Below are 23380 nucleotides of genomic sequence, written 5' to 3' on the forward strand. Positions count from 1 at the left end.
GATCACATATTTCAGCCTGGAATAATGGGATTTATGATTAGCCAATGGACATATCGATCTACCAGATTCCGATGACTAATGACGAAATGCTGCCGGCGATCACATGGCCTGACGGTAGGATACTATTCCCCAAAATTACAGCTGGATTGGACATTGTTTTAAAACCTAACGTGATCGATCAGTGAAAATGGCTACCTGAACGCACACTGTATTGCTAATCAATAATACTAATCGGCGTTCCCCGCCGCCCCCATTTCATCCATAGATGCTCTGTAATAGTCCAGATGCTACGCAGTTTGTTTTATTTCATTCGTATATATACAGCAGAAATGGCGTTTGATATAACGTGACTAGCTTTTAGCCTCATATCTAGCTTCCCAGAAAAAAGACGAGGCGAAAACCGCGATAAACCTTATATTCACGGCGCTATAAAATGACAACCAACCGATGGATTTTTTTTTCTTTAAGCCATTATGAAGGCACGGTTTATGCACTCAAGTGACAATGAGAATGGACAGATAGCAATACTATAAAGTATATATATAGTTGTTAGAAAGTACATCGGTTTGTTGACAAACCCTGGTCGTCCAGAACCATATTACACTGCAAACCGTGGTCGCCAATCTGTTAACCAAACGTCTGTGTCTGTGTCTCTGTCCGTGTGCGTGTGTGCATGCGTGCGTGTGTGTGTGCCTGTGTGTGTCTCTGTGTGTGTCTCTGTGTGTGTTACCTTGTGAGGTCTGTTGGTCGCTGGACTCTCTACATGAGCCACAGGCTCCAGGATGTTGAAGGGGACAAAGCCGACCTCATCGAAGCGATTCCGACACTTCCACCAACGTTTAGACGACTCAACCACCTGAGAGAGAGACACAGAGAGCGGTCATTGTAAAATTAGTAGAATATTAATGAAATAGTACATTTGCATACCTCCTTTTGAAAAGAGTGTGCCATGCAATGAAAATGTCTTCTACTACAGTAGTCATGTATCATATATAACATTGTGATGATGTCATCAGACTCCAGAGACTAACAGAGGTGAACTCTGTTTTGAGAATACATTTTTTTTAGAGTTAATAAATTAATAAATAAAAAAACATATATCAAAGGTGCTGTAAGTGGTATTTATTTTGTTAAAATAAGTGTTAAATAGCTCTACATTCCGACAGCCATCACTGATATGGAGTGATTGGTCAGTAACATGGGTCTCCCAGTCCCTCCGCTCTGCAGTAAACACAAAATACATGTTCTGGTATCCCGTTCCCACTTTATCCAACCAAATGAGAGATCCCTAGATATTTCTTACTTATTTCAAGAAATCTTGCCAAGCCAAATTTGTTGGCAGATAATTCTACTTGTTTCAAGCACATACTGTATTTGCTTAAAACTAGTTTGTATTTCTCATTTTTGCAGTGTGGAGTCCTCTCTCCTGATTGGATAAAGTGAGAATGGGATAAATGTATTTCCTGTTTACTGCAGAGCGGAGGGACTGGGAGACCCGTGTTACCGACCAAAACACTGTGAATGTAGAGCTATTATTTCAACATCTAGAGCTATTATTTGAACAAAGGAAATACCACTTACAACACCTTTAGGGTAAGGTGTCTTCCTTGAACACACCTGGGCGAACACACCTGAGTGAACACACCTGAGCGAACACACCTGAGTGAACACACCTGAGCGAACACACCTGAGCGAACGCACCTGAGCGAACGCACCTGGGCGAACGCACCTGAGTGAACGCACCTGAGTGAACACACCTGGGCGAACACACCTGAGTGAACACACCTGAGCGAACACACCTGAGCGAACGCACCTGAGCGAACGCACCTGGGCGAACGCACCTGAGCGAACGCACCTGAGTAAACACACCTGAGCGAACACACCTGAGCGAACACACCTGAGCGCTGCAACCATCACACTATAAAGGCTCATTATCAGCGGCGGTTACCTCCAGCGTGTCGCCCTGCATCACTGACAGCTCGCTGCTGTTCCGAGCCACGAAGTCGTAGCTGCAGCAGTACAGCCTCTGTCCCTCCGGAGGCAGCTGGCTGCCGTCTCTGAGGACCAAGCAACACGGAGACGTTACTATTACAGCACTATAACTCCTAAATTAGTGGTTATTACAGTACTATAACTCCTAAATCAGTGGTTATTACAGCACTATAACTCCTAAATCAGTGGTTATTACAGCACTATAACTCCTAAATCAGTGGTTATTACAACACTATAACTCCGAAATCAGTGGTTACTACAGCACTATAACTCCTAAATCAGTGGTTATTACAACACTATAACTCCTAAATCAGTGGTTATTACAGCACTATAACTCCTAAATCAGTGGTTATTACAGCACTATAACTCCTAAATCAGTGGTTATTACAACACTATAACTCCTAAATCAGTGGTTATTACAGCACTATAACTCCTAAATCAGTGGTTATTACAGCACTATAACTCCTAAATCAGTGGTTATTACAGCACTATAACTCCGAAATCAGTGGTTATTACAACACTATAACTCCTAAATCAGTGGTTATTACAGCACTATAACTCCTAAATCAGTGGTTACTACAGCACTATAACTCCTAAATCAGTGGTTATTACAACACTATAACTCCTAAATCAGTGGTTATTACAGCACTATTATGCAACTTCTCAATCAGACGGTTATTACAGCACTATTATGCAACTTCTCAATCAGACGGTTATTACAGCACTATCATGCCACTCCTGAATCAGATGGTTATTATTATGGTTATTAGCTGTGTGAACGCAGCCTGAGAGTGACTATTGTGATCAGAGGATTATCCTCCTCCTCAGCGACAGTTATAGACAGCTATGGAATTCTGGACGTAATCATTTCAAACACAGATTGGGTTCCCCGAGACAAGATCCTATCAAATGGAATTCCGCAGGCTAATGTGTGTCAATTCGGGGATCCTTGACACTAAAACAAAGTGTGAGAACCACTGTTCTAAATGATAACAGCTGAGGTATTTTGATATTTCAAAAGGTGACCTACGATTCATCACTGGCGGGGGGCGCGACCGGCTGATGGAGCTTCAGTGGGAGAGAGAGAGAGAGAGAGAGAGAGAGAGAGAGAGAGAGAGGGGGGGGGGAGAGGGAGAGAGTGATATAAATTAGTCAGCGAACCACAGAGACACAAAATGGCACACACACACAGGAAGTGTTGCATTTAACCCACACACAGGACGTGTTGCATCTAAACACACACACACACACACAGGAAGTGTTGCATCTAACCCACACACAGGACGTGTTGCATCTAAACATACACACACACACAGGAAGTGTTGCATCTAAACACACACAGGACGTGTTGCATCTAAACACACACACACACAGGAAGTGTTGCATCTAAACATACACACAGGAAGTGTTGCATCTAAACACACACAGGAAGTGTTGCATCTAACCCACACACAGGAAGTGTTGCATCTAACCCACACACAGGAAGTGTTGCATCTAAACACACACACACACAGGAAGTGTTGCATCTAACCCACACACAGGAAGTGTTGCATCTAAACACACACACAGGAAGTGTTGCATCTAAACACACACACAGGAAGTGTTGCATCTAAACACACACACAGGAAGTGTTGCATCTAAACCCACACACAGGACGTGTTGCATCTAAACACACACAGGAAGTGTTGCATCTAAACACACACAGGAAGTGTTGCATCTAAACACGCACAGGAAGTGTTGCATCTAAACACACACAGGAAGTGTTGCATCTAAACCAGTGGTTCTCAAACTACGGGTCGCGACCCAAAGTGGGGTCGTGGGTAGGTGACAGTGCATTGGCAAGTACATTTTATTTTGTTATGTTCTGGCAACATATTTTTATAAATGTGTATTGATTACATTTAATAACTTTTTTTTTTTTTTTTTTTTTTTTATCTTTTCCCCCCTCCATTTTCCTCCGATTTTCTCCCATCCCAATGTTAGTCGTATGCCAATTCCCAATCCCCTTCCTGGTCGCTGCGCACTTACCCCCCACAGTCAGATCATCTGGGAGAGTGGAGGCTATCACGTGCTTCCTCCGACACACGTCCAGCCAATCAACCGCTTCTTTTCACCTGGCAGCGCGGATCCTCCCTGAGAGGGCGTAGCGTGTGGAAGGATCACACTATCCCACTCAGGTCCTATCCGCGCTTAGCAGGCGCCCCGACCGAACTGTAGGAGTTGCTGTTTACAACGACCCGGACCCACCCCGCCAGCTTCTCCCACCCTCTAATACAGCCAATTGTATTAGTGTGAACGGCCAGCCAAGCTGGTGACAACCCCGGAGCTGTGAGCTGGATTCGAACAGGCGAATCCAGCTCACAGCTCCGGGGTTGGTGACGAACGCAATCTCCGCTACGCCACCTAACCGCACTTAATAACATTTTCTAATAAATATGCATGATCAAGTTCAACAACGTGTGCTTTTATTTTGATATTCCTTAATTCCATGTTGAATTTATGCGAACATTAACACTTTGGTTGCCACTTGTTAACATGGTAAAACGTGGTTGGATGCCAGCACCCACTTCAATGATAGCATTGTGAAGGCATAATCTCTGTCTTAAATGATGGCTATGTGTCTAATCTGCCCGTCGTTTATCAATGACTTGTTTGCAGTCAACATTGTCGAAACGGATTGTTTTTTTATCGGTTCATTTCCGTTTTATAGCATTTTGAAAAGCCCTCGTTTTTCAGGAAAATATATAGATTCCGTGATAAACGCCCTTTACTGGAATATTCTGGCATACACAAAAAACGTTGTCATTTTTCGGCCTATTTATGAATAGTTTTCAAATAAACGCTAGATTATCGATAGTATAATGTGTACTTATGCACGCTATATAAGCGATCTGAAAAATATATTCTCTCATTTCCTGATCAGCGCGCGCACACACACACACACACACACACACACATAGGGCACACGCTGATATATAGGTCAAAACAGATCCGATTACCCCAAGACTGGTCAAATAAATTGCTTACCTCAGATCAGATGTTCTCCAAAAAGATTATTCCAATTCCTGATCGCCATTCCAAATATCGCATTTATTGATTCAGCGTTGGGTACTGTAAATATGTATTCCACGTTGTTTTGCGGCTCTGCGATCACTTGGATCCTTCAGTTGGCTTGACGGAAAAGTTAAATGAGGAAACTGCCTTCATCAGTCTAATCTAATGGCGTGCAGTTACACAGGGACGATAGGGGCCGGTATTTTCCCAATGGAGCTCAGAGAGAGTCTGCAACACTAGCGTGAAGCTCGATTGATGAAATATGAATTAAAATCGCTAATAAAAAAAAATACGACAAGCAAACGCTATATAGCGTTGCTGGCATTCAACTGGCGGCATGAACTAACGACAAACCGCGTCCGTGGCACTCAAAGTGTTAACACTTTAACCACCGAAAACGCCGGAACTCGGCATTCCCCGCCATGCTCATTCCGCCGAGGACGCCTTAACTCGTCTTTGATGTCAATATTTCAAAAATCTGTCATTAAAATCATATTTCATTTCCGGGGCCCTGAGACACAAGTGTGATCTCCTCTCAACTCTCTAGCGGTTCAAGAGCGCCATCTGGTGGCCGATCGGCAGATCGCCAACCGGATATTAACCTTTGAACCAGTAGTACTCATGCAAATGTGGTCCGGCCACTCTCTATAGCTCCCGCGACTCCATCTTGAAACACTGGATAATAGATTGCTCGCCCTAACTCAATAAACAACGTTATTTGGACGTATATACTATTATACAACCTGGAAATGGATCGGGCATTTCTACATCCCATAATCGAAAACGGTCTACTCCACGCTGATCGTCCAACGGCGCGAGGAACATACGGTAAGATTCAGCGTTATATTCTAACGTGTTCAATATAAACTGCTATGATGAACATATGACCCACTCTGGATGAATCATCTAACGTTGCCCACGGAATTATAAACGATCCCCCGCCCATCCGGTCATCATCAGATCATACGTAGATCATTCTAGAAGTACGTCCAGTTGAAATTTTTCATCTCGCGCCGATCGCTACCAAACTGTATTTCATCATCAATATAATGCATTTAGGGCTATAAATCACGTTCTGAAGAAAGCTGCAGAAAATGATAAAAACATACTTATACTTTAGACCATATTTTTGTATGAATATGTGAATGAAAAAGTTTAACGTTGCTACACCCTGAACAACACATATAGGACATTGAATGGGCCATAATAATGGCAATGTAGCAATAGAATTTAAAAAGTTATAGCCCTGCAAAGAAGGGGAACTTCTCCATAGACAAATAGAGCTGGCGAGGGATGGTAAATTATGAATTTAACCCATGGCGATCAAAGTGTGGGGTCGCCAAAAAAATTCCTAAATAAAATGGGGTTGTGGTAAAAAAATATTTGAGAACCGCTGATCTAAACACACACACACACACACGGGAAGTGTTGCATCTAAACACACACACATACAGGAAGTGTTGCATCTAAACACACAGGAACACATTCCACACCTCCTGTTTCTCCCGCAGCGCCTCATGCTTGTGCTGCGCCTCCACAGGATCCTCCCAGAGCTGCCCCTCCGCCCTGCAGGCCTCTGGCTGCCAGCCACCCAGGAACACCGGCGCGTAGGACGAGACAGGGCCGCGCAGCTGAGAACTGAGAGAGAGAGAGGGGGGGGAGAGAGAAAGCGAGGGAGAGACAGAGAGAGAGAGGGAGGGGGACAGAGAGAGAGTCAGGTTGCTTTGTTGTTGTTCTTCTACTGTACTCAGTGTGTCGTCTTACTCACAACAAGGAATAAGAACAGACGTTGTGAATTAAAGACCCGATCTATAATGCAAATGTAAACAAAGTGTAAACCCCAGCATCAGAAACAGGAAAGGAGGCATGTTTTCATTCTCTAGTTGATTAACTTTAGTCTTGATACAAGGACTAATGCTTGATAACAGCTAAATGAATTTAGTCTTGATACAAGGACTAATGCTTGATAACAGCTAAATGACTTTAGTCTTGATACAAGGACTAACGCTTTATAACAGCGTGTTGACACTGGGGAAAACAAGCCTATGTTATTCTTATCTATGAACGGTTATTTTCCATCCAACAAATACAAACTCTTTAATGATGGACGTGAATATGTGAACACTTAAAGCACCCAGTGTTTGTACTGAACTTGGGAAAGTCTGCTTTTAGCTTCTGTGCTCCTGACACGTGGAACATCATACAACAAACTCTAAAACTCAAAACTTTGGTGTCCTTTGCTCAGTTTAGATCCTTGATCTCCGACCATTCCACCATAATCTGTAATTGTTTGAATTGATTATACACATTTTCTACGATTGCACTTATTGTATATTGTATTGTTTATTGTATTTATTATTGTATTTATCATGTATTTATTATTTTGCTTGTATGCTTGACATCATTGGAAATAAGGGCGTGCCCTCTGTGAATTATCGAGTTGAAATACAGATTGTTCACCATACCAGTATAACCTAAAACTAGCTGGCGGTTATGTGTGTTTTTGGTGCCTAGTTATTCCAGATAAACAGGAATGAGGCTAAAAGGCAGCGGCTAATCATAGGTTTCTCTTCCTCCTCTGTCAGCTCCTAAACTACAGTATCATCTGCTGGAATGAGGTCAATTGTCAAGAGCAAATATTGACACGGCTGTGTCATGTCACTTTGTACCCTGACCTCACAGACCAGCCATGACCTCCGCCATGTACTGCAGCCCACCGGGCCGCCAAGGGCTGGGCGATATGGCCAACATTTGTATCACGATAACATTTTTCATATCGTTCGATATCGATAATTGTCGATATTTTTATTAGTATTAAATTCTTTTATTTTTTTATTATTATTATCTAAAAAACAAATGTATGTTTATTTTGCAGCAATTCTTTGTCCTTGCTGCCATCTTTAGTGTTACGGCCCCTCACACAGAACAGTTCTGGCTCTGCTCGTTTCTTTTCTATCTTTTGGCGCTTTTTTGGTGGACAAACCAAAACTCCGACCGTGACTCGCGACTAGCTCTGCTAGCACACATAGCCTACTGTGTACAGACGGTTTCAAACTGTATTTTAAATTAGAAAGCAAACAAAATAAATGGACAAGAGAAAAATAAATCTCAATTTGGTCAGTATTGTCATTTGGACAAGCAAAGCCATTACTTTTAAGTTGCAGGCAAGAAAGACAAGTCTGTCCACTGTCTCTGGTTTTAAAGCTGCCTTGTTGCAGGTCAAAATAAAAAATAAAAATAAAAGAATAAAAAAAAGATTATTATCGATATTATTTTTATTATCGATTATTATCGATTATTAAAATATATCACGATAATTATCATTATCGTTTTATCCCCCAGCCCTATACCGGGGCCGGTACTGCTATAGGAACTGACCGAGGGAGGGTCCAGTTGGGGCCCAGGGACGTCCAGAGCTGCCTCTCCTCCTCGGTGAGGGCCTCCTGGAGCAGGGAGACGGCCGAGCTGGTGAGGGCGGGGCTGGCCACGGACGCCCCCAGGGCAGGCCCGCCTGTGGTCCTCACCATCTGCGGACACACAGATAAGACACAGCGCTCTTAGTACTCACCGGCTTTCACACAACACCCCAACACTTTAGACACGTTAAACACGTTTTTTAACCCTTTCACTACCACACTACAGAAGGTTAACCCTTCACTACCACACTACAGAAGGTTAACCTTTCACTACCACACTACAGACGGTTAACCCTTTCACTGCCACACGACAAAGGGTTAACCCGTTCACTACCACACTACTGTGTTATATAAGCACTCTACTGGGTTAGCGCTGATCAAGTTCAAGTTTGCTTTTATTTATCACGTATAAAATACATGTACATTACACAGTGAAATGCTTGGTTCTGTATGAGCCCCTGAGAATGTGCTTCATACAGTAAAAAAAAAAGTAAGTAAAAGAGGAATAAAGTCCCAACACTATACAAATATACAATACACAAACTAAAGTACAACCTAAGTACAATGAAAGTACAATGAAGTAAAAATGCAGACAATGAGGTACAAAATGCAGACAATGAGGTAAAGAAACCTTTGAATGCAAAATTCTAAAATGAGGTATGGATGTAGTGCAAATCTCTTTAATAAATAGATCAAATATGGTGTAGTGTTAAAGTGTCTAAAGTGAGTGTGTGCATGTGGATGTGTGGTCATGTCTGGTATGTTTAGGCCAACATGCTGTTTCCTATTTATGAGTGTTTGATGGGGTTTTGTCTGTGTTGATTGACGTGTGGCATTTGATAGTATGTGTGACTAAGTGTGGTTACAGATGACACAGTTCAGTTACATGTAGCAGTGAGTCAGGACGGGGTTAAATGGAGCATACTGTTCCATTGCTAGTAGTACAGTGCTTGTGTGTGTGTGTGCGTGTGTACACACACAGACACACACACACAGCATTGGCACAATCCCATAGATAAACAGGTTCACACACACAGCTCTCTCGGTCTCTCCCTCTCTCCATACAGGTGTGACAGGACAGACACGCCTAAAACGTGCTGTTTCTCAAGTCTACTTTTGATGCTCGTATCTTTATGAGTAACCCGAGGTGTAACCAGAATATTCATGATTCTATATCTATGGTTACACCTTTGTTTATCCATATATGACTGGTCAAAATGGCTGATGTGAAAAGGGCCTATTCCAAGGAAGCTATAAAAGAAGGAAGGGTCGTCACGTCACTTCGTAGCGTGTGGACGCACATTGGTGCCGAGTGTGGAAACGTTCAGTTCAGGCCGACACTGAGTTGAATGGGATCAGCCGTCTCCTCGTTTATGAGCTGTCATTCAAACAGGTTATTACCTCGGATGTCAGAATCATCTGCAATCTGTTGCATTGTTAACTAGCTAACGTTTGATATATCGGTTGATGTATATTTCCTCAGATAGCTGGTATATTTAAGACAGGCCCATGTCAGTTCCGTCACCAAATCCGCCTTCTTCCATCTCAGAAATATCTCCAGACTCCGACCATCACTTTCCGACTCCACAGCTGAGTCCCTCATCCATGCCTTTGTCACCTCCCGCCTGGACTACTGCAACAGGGTCCTGTCCGGGGTCCCAAGCAAAACCCTGGGCCCTATTCCCCGTACCTGGTTCAACTAAGTCGATCAAGAGTCCCATTATCCAGATTCAATTAACCCGATGTTTGAAGCCGGGATTTTCCTGTTCCTCGAAGGTGGATTCAGTCTCGTTAACTCGAACCAGACTTGAGACCCAGGATAAGTGCGCGCGGCCGCTTCAGTTGAAAAGCCAGCACGTATCGATAGCAGAGATCCTGATTTTCTAACGGCATTGATTGATTAATTGATTTAAAACTTTATTAACAGATTGCAGTACGGCTCAATAGCCTCACCGACAAGTTAAATGCGTTATCTATAGGCTAATTTTAAGTCCCTCATTACCCCAATCAATCAGATTATATTTCTTTAAACTTGCCTGCTGGCAGTAGGTTTATGGATTGAATAATCAAATGAGATCTTGCTAGCGAAAATAATTAGTTAAACTGTTATACAGAATAAGGATACGGCTCTCTTACCCATTGATTGATGTATGGTGGATCTTTTACTTATCTGCACTGTGGTGTCACGGTTTGTGTTTTTGACTTTCACGCAGACGTCCCGGGTTCGAATCCCACTTCTCCTAGTCTTTTCCTTCTTTTTGCAATGTAGGAATAATTCAATTTGGTGCACGTTGAGAGCTATATAAAGAATGACATCCTCAATGCATGTAGATTTATAATATTTTAACTTAAAACTAGGCTACTTTTGCGTATAATCATTAATATTATATTCCAAAAAATTATATTGGAAACGCGGGGTTTCGAACACCGGTCGCCCGGTTGCCAGGATTGAGCACTACCGCTGCGCCACTGTGCCAGACGGGATATACTCATTGTTTATCCATTAATGGACGAGAGACCCGTGTTTAGAATATTTTTTCTTTTGAATGAAGTTTTATCTCTTTATTCTCAAATGCATTAATGTGACGTCAACGGCTCATTCAATTTCTCAAATCCGTCAAACAGTGCATCTCATCAGACATTTTAATCCCAGTTACAATATCACACAAAAACCACAATCCACGCATAGACACTTCAATTTTATGCTTGAATGAAACACAATCCGGGCGCTCCGTTAAGCAAATCTACAGCGGAGAATATATGAAACTAATCAGAGCCAAACGGCCGATAGGTTTCATTCATTAAAAATATCCCAGCAGGATTCACATTTGCAATGCGCCGTTATTAAAATAACCACATGCAGCGTGTATCGCGACTCCGAGCGCTGTATATGACGTGCATTATTTTATTTAGGACAAAGTAAATCTATAGGCTCAATATGATTTATTATCAGCATTTAGTTCTATTATTATACATTTCAAAAGCCCCCTCTAGGAAAACGAAGCACAGAAACATAATTCAGAATGGTATAAATGGGATTTCTAGACTGTGAGAATCATTTCAGGAAGCGAGCTGTCATTTATTTGCGGGGCGTGGCCATGGTTCATCCGGCTAACTGAAGTTAACCCTGCTCTCGACCAGGCTCAAACTGTTTGATCTGTTGTCATGGTGATTTGGACAATCGAGCGTCGGGGAATGGAAAGGTCCGGCTTAAGTCAGACTAGACTGGAAATTATCCGGCTAACTCAGTTATCCAGGTACGGGGAACGGGGCCCTGGACAGGCTCCAGTATGTTCAAAATTCAGCTGCCAGGGTTCTAACCCGCACCATCACCCCCACCCTCATCCACCTCCACTGGCTCCCCATCAAATCCCGCATCACCTACAAAACCCTCCTGCTCACCTACAAATCCCTCCATGCTCTGGCACCTCAGTACCTCACTGACCTCCTCCACCCCTACACTCAGTCACGGTCCCTGCAATCCACGGACACTGGTCAGCTCTCCATCCCCCGAACCAGACTGCGGACCTTCGGCGACAGAGCCTTCAGTGTGGCAGCTCCCACCCTCTGGAACTCCCTCCTCGCAGAACTCCGCAACGCCCCAACTCTGGACTCATTCAAAAAACTGCTCAAAACACACCTCTTCAACTTGGCCTTTAACCCCTAATTTCTCACTTTGTATGTTGTGTCTGTCCACTATGTTTGTTACTTTGTTATTTTTCCCCCCTATGTAAAGCGACCTTGGGTCTTTTGAAAGGCGCTATATAAAATGAAGCTATTATTATTATTATTATTAGGCTTCAATAGAACTGACACCAAAGTCTGGCACCAAGCAGAGCATAGAACGCTGGTCTTCTGACGTGATGACCCTTCCTTCTTTTATAGTTTCCTTGGCCTATTCAAAGCCAAAGGGATGTATGCACTACAGCGTATATCAGATGTTCGGTCTCTCTACAGGGCCAGTGTGAGATACGGCGCAGTGCGTTCCCGGAGTAAAGGTCTTGCTGTGAAAGACGTCAGCCGATTTAGTTGAACAGCATCAACAAAGCGCACATTTCGGTTTTCAAGGCAAGTGTTCCGATTTCACACCTTTGTGTCGACTGTAAACATGTTGCCACGCAAACAGACCCGAAGCGGACACTTTTATTAATCACGTGATCAGAGCCTCTCGGGCTGATTCAGGCTGCCATGGCTGGGAACCGCCTTGTGTAAATATTGATCTGGCACTGGGTAGTTTCTGGAAACAGTGCTTGTCCCCTACAGGCTTGGCTTTTCCATTGTTTTGACACAATACGTGCTTACGGCCTGTCTGACAGAAGTATGACACAGTCGATCAACCAACTAGCAGGTCACAGACATATTGACACTTGACATACAGTACACCCAGAACAATTAGCATCAGGTAAATTATTAAAACGACCGTATTCGCTACATCTATGACACAATTCCATCGCCAGGGAGTTCTCCAAACATCTCACCACCTTTATTCCTCCTCTCTATCTGGTCTTAACTGAGGTGCCATCACTGGGAGATAATGGTTATTACGTAAGAGAGACGGACCTGTATATTAAGAGATACACATTGTGTCCCTCCCCAGCCCGCTATAAAAGACTGGATCTGGTGTTGACGGCAATAATAGCAACCAGAGGTGTTGTGACCTGTTGTCTCTCTCCCTCTCTCTCTCCCCCCCTCTCTCTATCTCTCTGTCTCTCTCTTTATCTCTCTCTTTCTCCCTCTCTCTCTCTCTCTCTCTCTCTCTCTCTCTCTCTCTCTCTCTCTCTCTCTCTTTTCTCTCTCTCTCTCTCTCTCTCTCTCTCTCTCTCTCTCTCTCTCTCTCTCTCTCTCTCTTTCTCTCTCTCTCTCTCTCTCTCTCGTCTCTCTCTCTCTCTCTCTCTCTCTCTCTCTTCTCTCTCTCTCTCTCTCTCCTTCTCTCTCTCCTTCTCTCTCTTTCTCCCTCTTTCGCTCTCTCTCTCTCTCTCCCCCTCTCTCTCCCACCCAATCCCCCCACAGGCTCCCAGGCAGAAGGCACAGGTGTAAAGGTTACTAACTAACTCACCATTTCCAGCGGTTTGAACACATGGTGCACCAGCTCCTCTGAGGACGGGTTGGTGATGGCAGACTTGAGACGGCCCTGGAGTGTGAGGGGGGGGGGGGGGGGGAGAGAGAGAGAGAGAGAGAGAGAGAGAGAGAGAGTTAGTGTTAATCTGTAGACCGTTTTCGCCTAAAGGTACATGGAAGATTGCTCCACTTCTGCAAGGTCAATTAGCATGTTCTTGGTATCTAGGAACATCTAGGGACCTGGGGGTATGTATTTCCAGTGTCAGAAATATTGTGTCTGTTACTAGGCTGAGTAAATTGTAATGAATAAATTAATTATGATTAATTATGATTTATGATTTTGATGATGATGATAAAAAATTTATACGGGTAGGAGAAAATGCTCACTGAGCTCATTCACCACCTTATTGAGATCATGTGTACAAAAATCTAAGCAAATGAACCGCGGGAAGATGATTAAACAGAATGATTTGTAGATACAGTAATTAATGATAATCGACTTTAATTATAAATTCATATTTGACCTTGAACTTGACCTTGACCTTATTATGGCCAAATCATACATCTATGGATAGGTAAACTGCTCCTCTTTCCAATGGCAGGGTTGAATCTGGATTTAGTAATTTCTTGCGGTTTTTACGATAATTAGCATTTTTCCGATAAATTTGTATTTCCGATAAATCGTATAAAACATCGGTGAAAATGAAAATATACACTTTGACTACTGTTTTTGATAGGGTTATGGTCTTTACTCTTGGCTACAAAAAAAATTATTTAAAAACATTGACCTCTTAACATCCAAGGGCCCACATGTGGACGATTCTTTGCCGACCTCTAGTGGCTCGGGGTGTGCATTTCTTTTAATACAGTATATAGATATAGAATTAAAGCCCTATTTGTTGCCTGTCGATTGCCCTTTCAGGTGACAAAATCCGTTCAGCAGTTCTCGAGTTACATGCCGATATGTGAGGCGTGCCCCAAAGTATGCAAAAGTACACATTACCACCCCCGACTCCCGGGGCTCTAGCTCCGTCAATCATTTGGCAATCTCGAAAATCTTTGCACAGGGTTGTAGCCAATGAGTGCTTTCCAATGATACCCCATGATATGATAATTGGGGATCTAATACGGTCTCTATTGATCGATTTATGATAAAGAAAAGGCTTAAGGCTTAAGGCTTAACAGGTTAATACAAACAGTATTATGATTAACTTGATGTTTCAAGTTTCAAGTTTCTTTAATAGTTGTCATACAGAAGTACAGAATACTTTTATACAAAATGCTTCTTACTGTTACGCTCCAGAGACTGTGCAAGACAAGATAAGTATGAAATAAAATAACATAAAAATTAACAAAAGAAAGCACAGTCTCGACGGAGCGATCAGAGAGGCAGCCGTTCGTTGCGGCGCCATAATGTTATAAATGTGAGCTGGTTAATAAACACTCACCAGCAGGCTGAAGCAATATTTGAATTTCTGGAAGATATCAACAAACTCCTCCTCTGGCGGGGGGCGCGCCCTCGCTGTGAGCAGGTCCTCTGTAGAGAGAGAGAGAGGGATGGTGACACGGTGTAAATACACGTTCTATACAGTTATCAGGCTCTGAGGTGGAATTATAGATGTGTATCTTGAACGGGGCATCTAGGTGAATCAAAATGATGCCTGTAGAACAGCGGTTCTCAAACGACGGGTCGTGACCTAAAGTGGGGTAGGTGACAGTGGGGTTCCCGGATTGGTAGTTATTTAATTTTTTTGCAACATATTTTGGCTAAATATGCCTCGTTTTATAAATGTGCATTGATAACATAGTGCTGTTGTAATACAATTTTCTAATAAATATGCATGATCAACTTCAACAATGTGTGCTTTTATTTTGATATTCCTTAATTCCACGTTGAAATTATGCAATACATTAAGTGTGGGGTCCCCAAAAAGATCTTAAATAAAATGGGGTCGTGGTATAAAAAAGTTTGAGAACTCCTGCTGTAGAGGGTTAATGAGGGATGCATCGATACCAACACTGCCGATACTGGTCTGATAACAGGCTACATTAGGGAATTGGTATCGGAGGAGTGACCCAATACTAAAATCTGATACCAACATGTAACATGCTGGAAATCAAAGCGACGTGACTTGATTCGCTGCAGTTTTTACACATAGAAGCATGTTTGATCTCTCTAATGGAGGACAATATATTGCATAATTTTTGCATTTAGCATTTTTTGATTATATATTAGATTAGATTTAGATTATTAGATTATATATTGTAACTATATTTATTGTAGGGCAAATATAACTGAGAGGGCATACATACCCTCATCTCGCACCTTGTTGCCCATATGCGCATGTCCAGAATTAATTATATTGTTATAATTGTTTACACTGCCTTTTTATTCTATTTAAACTTTTACTTCTCCACTGTACTATAATTCTGTGACCTGTACCTGTATGTCTTCTACTACCTGGACCTCCCCTCCCCCCTCCCCCATGCTGCCTGCTATGATGCCTGAATTTCCCCAAGGGGATCAATAAAGGAATATCTTATCTTATCTTATCTTTATCTCGATAATTTTTGTCCAATGACTCCAAAACGTGAGTCTACACTGTTCAGTAAAAGCGATGGATTGGATTGGTACTTGGTATCGTCTGATACTGAATGTTTAGTCCCTCTTGGAATTGGTATCAGCAGTGAGAAAGCAGTATCTTTTTATTTTTTTTTAAACTTTATTTTTTTAGCGTTTATCGCTTTTCTGGTCAAGCATGACCGACAGATACAGGGTGAAACGGGATATAGAGCAGGGGAAGACATTCGGCAAATGACGGCGGGTCCGGGAATCGAACTCGGAGTCAACCAGATCCGTGACGCAGCACGGTATTCCCCGACGCAGAAATAGCGTCGAGATATGCGGTGAGCTACTGGAGCCCCCCGAGAAAGCAGTATCTTAACGGTATCTTAAGGTACCCATTAATCAGGGTAGGACATTTAAAGGAGAACAACGGTTATTTCATTTTTTTTAAGTATATATATATTGTAGAATATATTGTTTAAAGTGTGTAATACAACACGTTAGGAAAAGAAGCGCACACTGTACTCATGCCTGCGCATTCATTACAAATTAATATACATTCTTCTAACCTATAGGGCAGGTAGGCCTACATCTTATATTTGTTTGAGTTTGTTTGTTTTCAATTGATTTTGTGAGCTTACTAGCAAAGGGAAGTTAGTCATTAGTCCAGGAAGTAGTGGTGGGAATTACACCTCTCCTAAGGGCTCTTTTGAAAGACTTCATTTAACTTTTTCTTTTAAATTATTATTATCATTATTTATTTTATATAGTTTACAGTTTATCATCTTAACCCTATTCCTTTCTGAGCACAATCCTCCACACTGTTCCCCCATACTAGCTCTGGCTAGTTAGCCACAAACCAATGCTCCTGTCAGTACTATCAGGCACTGAAACTTCTCTCCGCGGTGCAGACAAAGTCAATTCAGTGAGCCTAAATCGGCTTGTCCACACAGGAGCGTGACCCCATTGACTTTGCATTGGTCTGTGGCTAACTGTCCAGAGCTAGCATGAGGAACAGCATGGACTGTGGCTAATGTAGCAGTACTGTCTATCTGTATGTCATGTATGTCATATATGTCCTGATGAATTGAAAATGGGGGACCCTGATGTAAACAAGACGAAAGTCTTTCTCTGGTCTGCATCCCCTTAACAATTGTGTGTATTGAGCTGTACTGTATTGTACCCATTCTGCAATCTGTTAACACTTTCACTGCCACTCACGAGATATCTCTGGTTTCCGATAGTTATGTTGAAAGCCACTCACGAGATTTCTCTGAATTTTTTTATTTATTTTTTTTTAGCGATCTGAAATCATATTGCATCACGCGAGCCTACCCTAGCCTACCCAAGAGCTGCCGGCGATCAGATGTGGAAAAAAGCGCCACATATCGTCTCCCAGATGACATAAGGGATTTTGGAATGGACTCAATGAAAATGGATGGGGAAAAAAATCCTGTACTCCACATTTTCCAGTCCACTGATGCAGCCGGGGTTATCACAGTTCATTCTGGAGCCTCTGAGACCCACGGAATCATGTACTGCACTGTACACACGTTGGATCCATACACTTATCGATTTTTTCGAAATGGTGATCAGGAATTGGAATATACCAGTTGGATACCATCTGATGTCAGGTAAGGAATCTATGTTATCAGTGTTAGGATAATCAGACTAATTTCGATGAAGATATAAGCTGTTTTGTGAAATGGGCTTTTTCGGTTTCACTGTAAAAGTCCAAGAGGAAATGAACACGGCGATTATCCGTGCGCGGCTCGAATGTGCTTGCGTGCACGTATAATATTGATCATCTAGCGTTTATTTGAAAACGATTCATAAATAGGCCGACAAATATCAACGTTCTGGAATATTCCAGTAAAAGACGATTATCATAGAATGGTCTAGAATGAACTGTTTTTTACCTCAAAACGGGTGCTTTTCAAAATGCTCTCAAACGGAAATGAAGCGATAAAGAACCAATCTGCCTTGACAGCACTGACTGGAAAAGGATTATTTGATAAGCGACGGGCAGATTAGACACATAGCCATAATTTAAAACATAGATTAGGCGATATTAACGTTAACATTGAAGTGGACCGTGGCATCAAGGGGGTAAAAGAAAAAAACGGCGTGGCACTCAAAGTGTTAATAAAGTTTTCAATCAATCAATCAAACTATCCAGAGCTAGCAGGACTAGTCTACTGATCAGCATCACTGGTGAGTGGTGAGTAAGAAATAGGGCTAGGGATGCAAAAACTGTAACTATCCCTTTAATTGAGGTAACCACAACACATACATATGACTTTGACTTTGATAAAGGACTGTATTAACGTCATTCATATTCAATTGCACTTCCTTCGTTAGTGTTTCCGGTTTCCCTATGAAGACACATTACAGGACAGGTCTACCGATAGCAAGTTCAAACGTGAATCTAATAAAACAGTCTGCCGTCTTGTTTCCTCTACAATGATCCATCCTAAACAACAAGCCCAGAAGGGCGGTTATTCTCCAAACAATATATCACTAGCAAGCAGGGCTCGTTTGACTGCACGGCTTGATACAGTTCCAACGGGAGCATGTCCTATGTTCCCCGGGTTCTATGTTGCCCGGGTTCTATGTTCCCCGCTTTGATTGATTGATTGATTGAAAATGTTAGACCACCAGCCCTGATTCCAAACTCTAACCTTAACCAGTTCGAAAGAGGGCCTAAGCTTAACCGTTCGAAACAAGGCAAACATTAATAATTAATAAAATAATGTTCAATCTATTAATCAATCAAAGCGGGGAACATAGAACCCGGGGAACATAGGACCCGGGGAACATAGGGATGATCCCGTTCCAACCAGCCCTCTGTCTGCACCGTTCATCTGACGTAGCCTGTGTACTCCAACCAACCAGCCCTCTGTCTGCACCGTTCATCTGACGTAGCCTGTGTACTCCAACCAACCAGCCCTCTGTCTGCACCGTTCATCTGACGTAGCCTGTGTACTCCAACCAACCAGCCCTCTGCCTGCACCGTTCATCTGATGTAGCCTGTGTACTCCAACCACACAGCCCTCTGTCTGCACCGTGCATCTGATGTAGCCTGTGTACTCCAACCAACCAGCCCTCTGTCTGCACCGTTCATCTGACGTAGCCTGTGTGCTCCAACCACACAGCCCTCTGCCTGCACCGTTCATCTGACGTAGCCTGTGTACTCCAACCAACCAGCCCTCTGTCTGCACCGTTCATCTGACGTAGCCTGTGTACTCCAACCAACCAGCCCTCTGTCTGCACCGTTCATCTGACGTAGCCTGTGTACTCCAACCAACCAGCCCTCTGTCTGCACCGTTCATCTGACGTAGCCTGTGTACTCCAACCAACCAGCCCTCTGTCTGCACCGTTCATCTGATGTAGCCTGTGTACTCCAACCAACCAGCCCTCTGTCTGCACCGTTCATCTGATGTAGCCTGTGTACTCCAACCAACCAGCCCTCTGCCTGCACCGTTCATCTGACGTAGCCTGTGTACTCCAACCAACCAGCCCTCTGTCTGCACCGTTCATCTGACGTAGCCTGTGTACTCCAACCAACCAGCCCTCTGTCTGCACCGTTCATCTGATGTAGCCTGTGTACTCCAACCAACCAGCCCTCTGTCAGCACCGTTCATCTGATGTAGCCTGTGTACTCCAACCAACCAGCCCTCTGTCTGCACCGTTCATCTGACGTAGCCTGTGTACTCCACCCTCTGCCTTGAACTTGAACTTGAACTTGAATGTAGCCTGTGTGCACCGTTAGCACTTTCCAGAGAGAAGCGTACACAATCAAAACGGGCAAACTCAGAAATGTAAGCACCTGTCCTTGATTACAAGTGTCTCCTTTTTCCAGGAAATGGTACTACTCAGCCTGTCATTGAATCGGTATTTTAAGTTTTAATTTCGCTTTCATTTCGTGCATTTTTGAGCATTCATAAGACAATTCAAACTGAATGCTTGTTTCTAATGTTAAACTAGACCAGGGGTTCTCAAACTTTTTCATACCGTGACCCCATTTTATTTAGGATTTTTTTGGGGACCCCACACTTAATGTATCACGTAATTTCAATGTGGAATTAAGGAATATCAAAATAAAAGGACACGTTGTTGAACTTGATCATGCATATTTATTAGAAACATTTATAAAACTAGGCATATTTAGCCAGAATATGTTACCAGAACATAGATATTATTTTTTTTGTTATTATTATATATATTTTTTTGTACACTTTTTATTTTAATTCTTTTTTACACAACTTGGGTCGCGGACCGTAGTTTGAGAACCACTGAACTAGACCTATCTCTGACATTAAAGTGAGACTTAGGACACAATATACACAATACGCAGAGACTTGATTAGGAAGGATCTAAATATCAGCTGCATTTTATAAACATTCAGGGATATTTCTTTTGCACCTATAAATAATCCCAATTTCAGAGGGCGGCTACGTGGCGCAGTGGGCAAGGCGCTCGCAACGAATGCTGGAGACTAGGCTCGAACAGGATGCCTCCCTGTTCGAGCCCAGCGCTCCACATTGCTTTCAGTTTAGCTGGTCGTCCACAGTAATACACATTGGCCGTATTACGGGGAGGGAAACTGAAGGGTGGGGATCGGGCGTTGTGGACAACGACTCCTACAGGTCGGTTGGTGCACCTGCGCAGTAGAATCAAGAAGCGACGGGGGCGGGGCCCCTCCAAAGCCCAGACCCCCGACGCTGAAAGATCGAGCCGCGCAGGTGGAAAGATGCGACGGCTGTTACCTCGAGTATCGGAGGGGACTCGTGCTATGTATGACTTAGTCCACATTGCAGCCGGCTTGTGGGAGGCAAGAAACAACGTTCAAAGACAGGGGAGGGTTGAATTGGACGATATGAAAATTGGGATGGGAGAAAAATAGAAAATGGGAGAAAAAGTGGATAAAAAAAAAAGAATCCCAATTTCAGGAGCGCTTAAAAAGGAATGCCACCCATTTAAATAAATCATGTTCTCCCTGTACAGGACGGTTCAGTCAGTATTCGGAAAAAACGCACACCTCAGGCCATGAAATGTTTGTGTGAGCTCTTACACCCAAATGAGGTTTTAGTTCTGGTTCAGCCCTTGTAGGTGTTAAGAGCTCATGTAACAGAGACAACTCGCCCCTGCCACGACTTCGACCATGCCTTGAGTGGGAGTCGAACCCCAGGCGTCCGCACTGCGGGCGACATCACAAACCGCTGCGCCAAGAAAGGAATTCCCTCCTAAGAGCTCAGTTTGGATGCCTCTGGGGAGTGAGTTTTACACCCGTTACATTCACCCCCCCTAAACTCACACCACCCAAGGCATCCGGGTCTACGGCACCAATGTAACAGAGACAACTCGCCCCTGCCACGACTTCGACCATGCCTTGAGTGGGAGTCGAACCCCAGGCGTCCGCACTGCGGGCGACATCACAAACCGCTGCGCCAAGAAAGGAATTCCCTCCTAAGCGCTCAGTTTGGATGCCTCTGGGGAGTGAGTTTTACACCCGTTACACTCACACAAACATTGTTGGCCTCATAAAGTCAGGAGCCCCATTTATTGTCTCCGCACCGGCCTCAGATTTGACATCCCAGTGACATTGCCTATTCTCATATGTTATCTTATCTGTTACAGTGTTTAAAACCTTGACCTCCGGCCTTTGTCAATCAATGTTTTAATTGATTGTTATCCTTGCTCTTTGCCTCGTCTTGTTGTCTCTTTGTTATGATTTTATATGCTGTGTGATTTTACCTACGTTTTCTTTTGAGTTTAAATAAAGGTTTGAAATTAAATTGTATTAAAATGTTTGCCCTGGGCCCCTTGTTAAAGGTGCTGTAAGTGGTATTTTCTTTGTTAAAATAATAGCTCTACATTCCAACACTATATCACTGATATAGAGTGTCTGGTCAGTAACGTGGGTCGCCCAGTCCCTCCACTCTGCAGTAAACACAAAATAAATGTCTTGGTATCCCGTTCCCACTTTATCCAATTAGGAGAGAGAACTCCACACTGGCGAAAATAAGAAATAAAAACAATTATGTGCTTGAAACAAGTCAAATAATCTGCCCGCGAATTTGGCATGGCAAGATTTCTTGAAATAAGTACAAATATCTAGGGTTCTCTCTCCTGATTGCTTAAAGTGGGAGTGAATACTTGCAGCACCTTTAATTTGCTACCCCACTAGTGATGCTCACCACTAGCGCTGAATTGTCTCTCTCTCTCTCTCTCTGTCTCTCTCTCTGTCTCTCTCTCTGTCTCTCTCTCTCTCCCCCCTCTCTCTTACCCTCGGCGCTTTGCTTCTTGCTCTTCTTCTTCTTCTTCTTCTTCTGGTTGAGCACGGTGTTGGCCTCGGCCGTCTGCTGCAGCTTGGACAGGAAGACCTCGATGTCGTCGAAGCAGTGGTTGAGAATTCCCTGGAAGGAGGGGGAGGGGGAGGGGGAGGAGGGGGAGGAGGGGGAGACGAGAGAACCAGTTCAGTCACCCAACAACTCAGGTATGAATGAATTACAACCGCGAAGGTAATGAGAGAGAGAGAGAGAGAGATGAGAGAGACGTACCACTTCTCTTTCCGCGCGCAGGAAGGCAATGTCAGGCCCGCCGTTCACGCCGTTCGCTGTAGAGAGGGGCGAGAAGAGAAGGCTGCGTCCATTTTCATTCATTGGAATTTCCTGCGTTCCGAATTCCTGCCCCCTCTACTACCGCCCCCCTTCCCACACACACACACACACACACACACACACACACACACACACACACACAACACACACACACGCACACACACACACGCGCGCACACACACACACACGCGCGCGCACACACACACACGCACACGCGCACACACACACACACGCACACACACACACGCACACACACACACACACACACACACTCCCCACCTCACCCCCCACCCCCCCCCCCATCACACACACAATGCAATCTCTGTGCTCCTAAAGAACATTTTACCTGAAATACCTCTCTCTGTGCCTCACTTCTCCTCTCCTCTCCCCCTCTCTCGCTCCACCACTCTCATCCTCTCTCTCTCTCTCTCTCTCCCCCACCCCACCCCCCAAACTTCAAGCCCATTTGGTACAAAGGTTGTTATTGACACAACAAACATGCAAATCGACAGAGCAGAGCGCAGCACACAACATTCCCGAGGAAAATAAACAACTTTATTTTTTCCCTCCCTCCCTCCCCTCCCTCCCTCCCTCCCTCCACCCTCCCTCCCTCCCTCCCTCCCTCCCTCCCTCCCTCCCCTCCCTCCCTCCCTCACCTCTTGGTCCGGGGT

At 43.7% G+C, this 23380-nt stretch overlaps 1 protein-coding gene across 1 annotated transcript in view; it reads right to left on the reverse strand.

The window, feature by feature from the left end:
- The window catches only part of LOC311235035 (epidermal growth factor receptor kinase substrate 8-like protein 1), a 54198-nt gene that overhangs the window by 6761 nt on the left and 24057 nt on the right, over positions 1-23380 (reverse strand). Inside the window, exons 6-15 of the mRNA XM_084322347.1 lie at positions 23366-23379; positions 22650-22705; positions 22376-22505; positions 14969-15057; positions 13519-13593; positions 8425-8573; positions 6540-6684; positions 3023-3060; positions 1949-2057; positions 731-856 (exon numbers count right to left, since the gene is read on the reverse strand). Of these exons, the coding sequence (XP_084178473.1) occupies positions 731-856; positions 1949-2057; positions 3023-3060; positions 6540-6684; positions 8425-8573; positions 13519-13593; positions 14969-15057; positions 22376-22505; positions 22650-22705; positions 23366-23379 (931 nt within the window). The remainder of the gene's footprint in view (positions 1-730; positions 857-1948; positions 2058-3022; positions 3061-6539; positions 6685-8424; positions 8574-13518; positions 13594-14968; positions 15058-22375; positions 22506-22649; positions 22706-23365; position 23380) is intronic.

Source organism: Notolepis coatsorum (genome assembly GCF_963971535.1).
Source record: "Notolepis coatsorum genome assembly, chromosome: 10".
Lineage (NCBI taxonomy): Eukaryota > Metazoa > Chordata > Actinopteri > Aulopiformes > Paralepididae > Notolepis > Notolepis coatsorum.